Genomic DNA, 9,825 nt, shown 5'->3' with positions numbered 1-9,825 from the left:
TGTGTGTGTGTGTGTGTGTGTGTGTGTGTGTGTGTGTGTGTGTGTGTTTGGGTGGGGAAAGAAAGTGGATCAGAATTGGGGAAAGTTTTATAGAAGACAACTTTTGAGTTGATACCTAAAGAGTGGGCAAGTGTCAGGTAAATATGGGGAGGGGGACAGCATCTTTGGCCTAGGGAATGGTTGAGGGAAAGTGGGTGGAAGGTCACAGATTCCAGCAAATGTTGGACACGTTTCAGAGATTACACATCAGCAGCTACAGGGACATATGAGGAGCTACGATGAACTGCTCCCAATTCTCTGGCAGCTGGAACATTCTAGCTGCTGATTATCAGCTCTCTCAATACCCTGAAGATGTCCCAGAAGCACAGAGAGGCCATTAAGAGTTTAGACAGATGCTTGATAATGTTGGATTGCTTATTTAAATGAAAGTACCAAAAATGTGTTTCAATTTCTGTCACTCTCAATCACTCATTGACTTCATTATAACTTTGAAAAAGACAATTTTGAGTCACTGGTGATAGATTAAGATATTCTATTTTACGTAAAAGAAAAAGGAGGTGTGCCAGTCAGGAGAACAGCATGCTGTTATTCTCCAGGGAAAAGGAGCCCTAATCACTGAACAAATCAGTGTCTTGTACTGCTGTCCTAAACAAATGTTGCTTTATTTCTGAAGCTGTCTGAACCCCTGTAGTGGTCTTTGAAGCCTATCAATGAGCGGTCATAAGGACAAATTTTAGTTAACTTGTATACTTGCCCTTAAGCATTGTTTGATGAGGGACTCAGTGGATCCATTGACTCCCCAGGAAGTTGGAGGTCACAGCTTGGCTGGGGCACATGAATTGCAGATAAAGAAGATGTTTTTACCCCTTGAACCAGGGCCAGCAACTTTACTAACTTCTCTGTGCTCTCCGTGTCATGTGCTCAGGATGAAGATTTCCACAATGCTAATCCCACTAATGAGGGCTTCTCCCAGCCATTACATAATCCCCACAAGTCCCAGTGGCTTGGCAAGGCACCCCAGTCAAGAGAGCGCGCTTTTTGCCTTTTGAACTGAGTTCAAGATAATTAAAGTCAAGGACTAGAAAAAGGAGGGGCATGGTGGTAGAAATACCAGCATAATAAGTAGTATGACTGTAGCGCTTTGTAAATTAACTCAATTAAACAAAGCTTGATTTTTAACGGGGTTAACATGGTGAGAAGTGCAGCCCTCATTAAACTGAGCTGCTAGAGGAGTTTCTAATTAAGTAAAAATTGTTTCGGTTGTTTCACACTTAAAGCCACATAAAACAGTGCGTGTGCATATGTGTGTGAACATGTGCACACATGCGTGTCTTGTGATTTTGCATGTGCTCTTCTAAAAGAGGCAAAAAAGAAAAAAAAGCAAGAAGTACGAGAACTGGAAAGAACAAAAGGAGAGAGAAAGTAATAAAAGGAGAACAAGTTAAAGGAAGAGAGAGGAATTGAGGTTTTGAAATTCTGTGAGAGAGAAACAGAGATTTCTCTCTGTTTTGGAGCAATGACCAAACAGCAGCAGGCTGGCCTGCTATGGTGGGTCACTTTCATTTGCCTGGGCTCCTGTCTCCTCCCTGTGACCTGGGCTCAGTTTCCTCGGACTTGTATGACTGTGGAAAGTCTAATGTCCAAAGAGTGCTGTCCCCCTCTGGGTGTGGAACCTGCCAATAACTGTGGCATACTAGAGGGCCGAGGACAATGTGCAGAAGTGCAGGCAGATACCAGGCCCTGGAGTGGTCCTTATGTGCTTCGGAACCAGGATGATCGTGAGCAGTGGCCTAGGAAGTTCTTCAACCGGACATGCAAGTGTACAGGTGAGAGGCCTGAATGGATTAGACCCTTCCTCTGCCACTGTCTACTGTACTCCTCCATCCCCCCAGATTGGATACACTGGGGCAGGAGAGGAGAATCTTCATCCAGGAAAAGTGACTTCTTACTAGGGAGGAGATGATCTTGCAATCAGAGAAGATGAGGCTCAGTTTTGAGGTACTAAACCTCTTTGATTTTTAGTGGTGAATCCACTGGACAGGCTCTTGTCTGATTCTTTGTTCTTTAGAATGTTTAACAAATAGGTTTTAGGAAGGCAGCATGGTGCAATTGACATAAAGTCACTTGCTGGCACTTGCTAGCTATTTGACCTTAGGCAAATCACTTAATTTATCTGATCCTCAGTTTCCTTCTCTGCAAAATGGGGATAATAATTACTGTAGGACATACCTCACAAGATTGTTGTGGAGCTCAAAGAAGATACATGTAAAGCTTTTTGAAAACTTTAAAAAGAGATGTAAATTTCAGTTATTACCAAATAAATGTTAAATGGGGCAAATTGGGCACTCTCACCTCTTGCCAAATGATCATTGGTTTGTTTGTAAGAAGGTGTTAAAGACAAAGCATCAGCAAGCCAGGTACAAGTCTTTTCAAGATTTCCAGGATTCTCTCCTCAGGAAATATGTTTGCACTTGTTTAGGAGGGAGTGGAGCTCAGTTATTAGCACAAAGACTAGAATCCAAACATTCTGAATCCTGTTGTCCACTTTCCTATGTGCTTCTAAAAATATTAAAAATTATGTGAAAATGACTAAGTAAAAGCTTTACTATGTGTGATGGTTCATTTTATTTCACATTTAATTTGTAGGTTGCCTGTACTGTATAGAGAGAAGGGCTAAATACTGAAGGCGTTGGGGCTTTACTCTGAATTTTTAGGAGCATCTTACCAAAATGTCCATTTTTTCATGTGATTTCCTTGCTTCCCTTTTGGATATCCCTTGGTACCTGCTCAATGTGGGGAATGAGGTAGTAGCTGTTATGGCACAGATCCCATCCCATTAATGTTGATGATGATGATCATGATATAGCTAACACAAGACTTTACAGTTTTTAAGGTACTTTGCATGTAATCACTTTATCCTCACAATAACACTTTGAGGTAGGCATTGTTACTATCCATATTTTACAGATGAGGAAACTGAGGTAGGGTCAAACAGCTAGTAAATGCCTGGGGTGGGTTTTCCTGACTCCAAGTCCAGCCCTCTATAATAACACCTGCTTGTTAGTAGAACTCTGTTTAATGGTCGAATAACTGTTTAATTTTTTCTAGGGGAGTAGTGGCCCCATATGCATTGCTCATGATGTTTTGGGATTCAGAGGGCTATCTAAGGCACGAGCTCTTCAACGCTAGATTTGAAATCGACATTTAAATGTTTTCCATTGTCCTTGCTTTTCCTCTGCCTTGTCTCTCAGTGTATCTTTCAATATGAAATTCAGCTTTGCTCTAGCATTACCAAAAAATCCCTATGACTTTTCCAAGTTTTCTCAAGTTCCCTTCAATAGAGCTCCCCTCCAGTTTTCATCCCCTATGTACAACAGTGATAAACACACAAAAGCTGGAGCCACGTTTGAAATACATAAAACACAAGAGCTAACTTCAGAAAAGCACTTGGATGGCATTCTTAGGGCAATTGGCTTCTTTTGAGTGTAGGAGGATTACCAGAAGATTGTCGTAAGTACTATGCAGTTGGCTCATGAATGTGATTAATTTTATGTTTTCACCAAGTGAATGTTTATTTTCTCCTTTGTAGTCTGTCTATATAACAGTCGTTTCCCTGATCCCTCCAGTTTCTAATGCTCAGTCTCAAATTACCTTCTATTCAATTACCTGTGTACATGGAGCTCCCAGTGGGATATGAACACCTTGAGGGCAGGGACTATCTAGTATTTGTTCTCAGTGCCTAGCATAGTGCCTTACATGTGGTAGATGTTTATTAAATGTTTGTTTATATGGACTAAATCTCAGTCATATTGTTAATTTTTTGATAAAATAAAATCATTGAATTCCTTAATATACTTCTAGATGTTTAGCTGTATAATTTATGTTAAGAAAGTACATTAACTGTTTATTTCCATTTCCTGTAAAAGTTTATATATTTTACATAGGAAACATTGTATTGTTAGTTCTCATGATGTTTCATCACATTAGTAATAGGTAAAATTACAGTTCCTGTGATACAGATGAAGCATGCAGACCCCAATAATGGTGTCATTTGGCTAAATTCTAAGTACTTGCAACCAAAAACATTTAAAGTAATGATTTTTAACTCTCAAAAAAAAATAGGGAGGTACAATCCTGCAAAGGTTAAAAATTTTTGTTATAAATAATATGATTAACATGTCGGGTTGCCAAAGTTGGAAGTGAGAGGTAAGTATGAGCATCTCTGTGGGAGAAAGAGCCACAACGGAGGGGTCTGTGGGAAATTTCTAATTAGCAATTACCTTGTCTTTCTGCTGTGACTAATGAGTAACATGTTTCTCATATGGTCAAGGATTCATAGGGTGGGAAGGTGGGGAATGGTATAATATAGAACAAATAGTTCTAACTGGTAGGTGGTATTATTGTTTACAAGCCTAATCCTATTTACCATTCAAGGACCTGGGAAGTCCCATGCTCTTTCTGACAGGTGAGCTCCAGATGAAGAAGTACCAAGCTCAATTTGGTCCTCAGTAGGTGGCCTTCTATTACCCAATGTCACCTCTTTTAAGTGGCTATATTCTCCCTGTTATCCTAAAGAAGTATAGTCAGAGTGGCTTTGCCCTATCAGACTAGCCCTGGGGCACCACCAATTGGAAACTCCACCTTTGCTCTCTCATCTCTGAACATTTATTCAAATTTCCAGTGGTCAAGAGTTATGCCACTTCCCCAATCTCTTCCCATTGACATCTCAGCTTGGCTGCTTCCTACAGAGAAGGAGTTGCAAAAGCAAAGGAGGCACTAACGTACCTTAGCTGGTACTTTTCTTTTTTTCTTCTTTTAAAATATATTTTATTTATTTCATTAAATATTTGCCAATTGCATTAAAAGTTTTTAAACATTCATTTAAAAAAATGTGTCACAAATTCTTTCCTTCCCTCTCGCCTCTCTACCATCCCTTGAGAAGGTAAGTGCCATGATGCAGATGTGAAGTCAGGCAAAATGTATTTCCACATTATCCATACTGTAAAAGGAAACATACACACAAAACCCAAGAAAAATAAGGAAAGTTAAAAAGTCTACTTCAATATGCTCTGAGTTCATTGGGCCTCCCTTAGGAAGTGGGAAGCATTTTTCATCTAGTGAATCCTTTAGAATTGTCTTGGATCATTTTCTTGGTCAGAGTTTAGCTGCTGCCTTTCAAAAGTGACCTCTAGCTGACTCACTGAGGGCCCCATTGAAAGCTTACATCATATCCAGATACTTTCCCAAGAGATACTGTATGAAGGAACAAGTAAGAGTAGGGATGGACCCAGGATTATAAAACTAAAAATTGCTCAAGCTGGAAGAAATAGAGAATACTAGAGATAATTGGTCCAATGACTTGTTTTACAAATTGTGAAACTGGGACTTAAGTGATTTACCCAAGGTCAAGTTGCATTCAGTGGCACATCTGGGACTAGAATAGAAGACTCCTATTCTAGGTAGCTAGGTGGTACAATGGATAGAGCACTGAACTTGGAATCAGGAAGATCTGAGTTTAAATCTGGCTGCAGACACTTACTAGCTGTGTGACCCTGGGCAAGTCACTTAACCCTGTTTGACTCAATTTCTTTGTCTGCAAAATGAATTGCAGAAAGAAATGGAAAACTATTCAGTATCTTTGCCAAGAAAACAACACGGAGTCACAAAAAGTCATACACAACTGAACAATAAAATTCCAGGCTTTATTAGGGCAAATGGTGAACTGGAAGAGTTTTATGTTTCAGTGGCAGGAGAAACAAGACTTATGGAGGAAAGGATGCCTTCTTCTGATTCCTTAACAGGTGCCTCTCACCATTCACCATTTCAGACATGGTAGGGTTTAGAGCTAGAAAACACCTTAGACAGAGTCCAGTGTCCTTTTCTTACAGGAGAGTAATGGGGGGGGGATGATTTATTTGGGGATGTAATGCCAGCTTTCTTTTAGAAAAAATGAATTATTATTATAGTGCAGATCATCAGTAGATCACTCAGATATATGAAGAGATGTAATTAGATGATGCTAAAGCACTGGGCTTGAAAATGAACATAGGAGTTCTTCATCTTACACTTGCCACTCAGCTGTGGATGTTTCACAATTTTTAAATGGATGCTCTATAAAATTAAATACAGTTCTTGTGTTAGTTGAATTTTAATTTCAGGAAAGTTTTCTAGAATAGCAAATAGAAAAAGAATAGAAAAGAATATAGAAAAATGAAAAGAAAATAGAAAAAAACAGAAAAAAAGTTTGTTTAACCATGATCATCTTTTCAGCGGCTTAACCATGATCATCTTTTCAGTGGCTTTCCAAAATTTATTTGGAAAAATAAGCATCCTAATGTCACATAATTAATTCCCATTGTCTTCATATGTAGCTACTTTCTTCATCTCTTAGAAAAAAAATTGCTGTTTTTTTCTTTTAAATTTCTTTACTTTTAGTTTAAACATTCAGTTCCAAATATTCTCCCTCTCCCTGTCCTTCCCCCCTCCCCCACACTACTTCCTTCATCTTTAAAATGAGGATTTTGGATTAGATAGTCTATTAAGGATATGCCAGAGCCAACTCATACTAGCTTTCAAGTACGTTGTTATATTTTCAGTTTGAGAATTTACACCTCAGTAATCATCAAACACTACAAGTTAGGATTTAATTTAGTGTTTTATTGAATGTCTAGACTTGAGAAAATGATGGAGAAAATGTTAATAATACAGAAAAAACTTAAACGTGTGTTTTATGTACATTTGTGGCGGTTTACCAGCATACATTTACCAGCACACCCTTGTCTACAAGCTATGTTTTTATACAGCCAGGAGGCACAAGAATGGCCCTGGGTCCTAGAATCAGGAAGACCTGAATTCCAATTTGATCCTCAGACACCTCTTGGTTGTGTGACTTTGGGCTAGTCACTTAATCCCTGTTCACCTTAGTTTCCTTAACTGTAAATTGAGGATAATAACAGCACCTATTTCCCAGGGTTGATGTGACTTGGGCAAGTCAATCTCTATTTATCTCAATTTCTTCACCTGAAAATGGGTATAGTAATAACAACCATCTACCAGAGTTGTGAGGTTCAAATGAGATAATATTTGTAAAGTGTTTTCTTTGTAATGTACTATACAAATGCTTATTATTATTATTATAGTTCTAAAATCTTACAATCTAATGCTTCAGGCAGAGAAATAGGTAGAATATAATACTAGCAATCCAAAGTCCTAGATTCTGTGATCCTTTTGTCTACCACCTTCCTTAGGGCTAATTTGAAGAAATGATAATATATTATGGCTTTTATTGTCAGTCACGGCTGTTTTAGGAGAATTAGGTGAAAACTTCACCAAGAAGCTGAAAATCATGAGAACATTTCAATTACACCTGTATCTTTGGACTAAAAAAAAAAAGGTGGCTGCCACATAGATTTTGAACGTTTTGTGTTGAATTTCTTGTTTGTGCAAGTGTCTAAGTGCCTCAGTTTTCCAATCTCTAAAATGGGGATAATGATGAAAATATCCTTGTAAAATTCTTTTGAGCTATGTAGATGAAAGGTTCTATATAAGTATAAAGTATTGTTATTATAATAATAGAATCTTTAATTAAAAGGAATAGACCATTTAGAGCTACTTGTAAAAGCACTAATCGCCTGGTCTTTAAAACCACTTAGTCTAATAGTCTTCTGAGCTTGAGGTGTGCATGGCATGTAGGAACACATGCTCTGTTGGGTGATTCTCACTCTCTTTCCATTTGTATCCCAGCCCTAAAAGGTAACAGACTGTAAATCCTCTATGCTGAAGGACATCACAGATGGTGGAGAGATCCATGATCTAACAGTTTCCTCCCCCTCCCTCCTTTACTACTAGGACCACAAAATCCTTCTGAAAAGATGTGCATTATGAAATCGATTTCTCCTCCTGTAAGATAATCTTAAAAGTTTGTGATGCCAATAGGTGTGGAGCAAGTCACCTCTTCATAAATGGAAATAAAATACTCATGTCAGAGTAAGTCTAAATGAAAGAAATGACAGTTGTTAGGCTTTTGTGTTGCATGTCTTGTGGAGACATTCAATCATTTGTCAAATCTCTTGTATATTTAGTTTTGTAAGATCTGAAATGAAAAGGACTAATTTCAACAAGTGGTATATTTTCTCTGCATTGTGTTACAGGAAAGAAATGTGTGTGTGTTTGACATGACTAATCTCCACCCCTCCAATATATCAAAAGCTCTAGATCAGAGCAAATCTGTGCAAGCCTTCTTTTAATAATTATCTTTAGCACATGGTCTTCATTGTTGTTCAGTCTTTTTAGCCATATCTGACTCTTTGTGACTCCACTTGGAATTTTCTTGGCAAAGATACTGGAGTGATTTACCATTTTCTTTTCTAGTTCATTTTACAGATAAGGAAATGGAGGCAAACAGGGTTAAATGACTTGCCCAGGGTCACACAGCTTGTAAGCATCCAAGGCCAGGTTTGAACTCATAAAAATAAAGTCTTTCTGATTCCAAGTCCAATGCTAGCTATAGGCTTCTTTCACTGGGAACTATAGTGCCATAGTGGAAAGGAAAGAGGAAGGGCTCTGGTGCCTGACCTGGATTCAGATCCTACCTCTGCTGTGTATGACTTTGGGAAATTCACTTAATCTCTATGAATCTCAGTTTTTTCAACTGTAAAATGAAGAGATTGGATTAAATGGTCTCCAAGTCCAAATCTTATCTAAGATCCTATGAGCCTATAGGCAATTCCATTTCAAGGGAGTATTTAAGAGACTGGGTTCTTTTTGGAAGGCTGAGACAAGCTGGGTCAGTTACTACTGGTGTCAACCACAAGGAATTTTGGTTAAGAAAGTATTTTATTATAAAACTCAAGATATAGCTTATAAATGACAGAAATTAACAAAAACTTTAGATTTGAAGAAAAAAATTACTATATTCATGCCTGATATTTACAGAATTTCTTACTACAACATTTAGAGAGGAAAATTTCTCAGTGTATTAAAAAGGAAGAATTTCTCTTTCACCACAGACTCAATTGACTCATTTGTAAATATATGCATTAGGAAAAACAACACATTGTTTTTGACTTAGTCAAATGACAATAAATTTAATCATATCACACACACAGAGTGAGACAGGAAGACAGAGGAAGAGACAGAGAAAGATGAAGGGAGAGAGGGAGAAGGAAAAGAAAAAAGGAGAAGGGAATGAGACACACAGAGATACAAAAAGACTAAGAAAGAGAGAGACAGAGACAGGGAGAGACAGGAGAGAAAGGAGAGAGAGAGAGATACACACATATAGAGACAGAAAGAGACAGTTGAAGGTGGAGAGAGGGAGGGTGAGGTGAGTTAGAGAGAGAGTTAGATAAAGCAATAGAGGGAGACAGAGATAGAGGGAGAGAGGAACAGAGGGTGATGGAGAAAGAAAGAATAGAAAGGGGGAGAGAGAGGGGAGTGGGATAGAGAAATAGAAACAGAGTCTGATAAAGAGATAGGGGAGGAGGGGGAAGAATAATTTTGCTAGTCTTAATGAAGATAGTTTGGTTTTAATGAGAGATACTACTGCAGCAGCTAATTATAGAAATGTAATAGGAGCATTAAAAAAAAAAAAAGAAATATAATAGGAGGGAGCTTGGTGCACTTGAGAGAATCCTGACCTTGGAATCAGAAAACCCTGTGTTTGAGTTGCTGCTCTACTACTTATTAGCTATGTGGTGCTAAAGTTTCTAAGCATCCTCAGCTGTAATACTTAAATAGGAAGAAAGGAAGGAAAGAAGGAAGGAAGGAAGGAAGGAAGGAAGGAAGGAAGGAAGGAAGGAAGGAAGGAAGGAAGGAAGGAAGGAA

General features: G+C 38.3%; 1 protein-coding gene across 1 annotated transcript in view; it reads left to right on the top strand.

Moving 5' to 3' along the window:
• The first annotated feature begins 999 nt into the window (after window positions 1-999).
• Window positions 1,000-9,825, top strand: part of DCT (dopachrome tautomerase) — a 49,775-nt gene continuing 40,949 nt past the window's right edge. Inside the window, exon 1 of the mRNA XM_069067332.1 lies at window positions 1,000-1,826. Coding sequence (XP_068923433.1) covers window positions 1,517-1,826 — 310 coding nt within the window. The 5' untranslated portion in view covers window positions 1,000-1,516. The remainder of the gene's footprint in view (window positions 1,827-9,825) is intronic.

Source organism: Petaurus breviceps, unplaced genomic scaffold (assembly GCF_028583685.1).
Source record: "Petaurus breviceps papuanus isolate PSGF00001 unplaced genomic scaffold, PetGlider_PUasm1.0 90743, whole genome shotgun sequence".
Taxonomy (NCBI): Eukaryota; Metazoa; Chordata; class Mammalia; order Diprotodontia; family Petauridae; genus Petaurus; species Petaurus breviceps.
The sequence above is the reverse complement of the archived record's forward strand: the minus strand, read 5'-3'. Positions and strand labels throughout refer to the sequence as shown.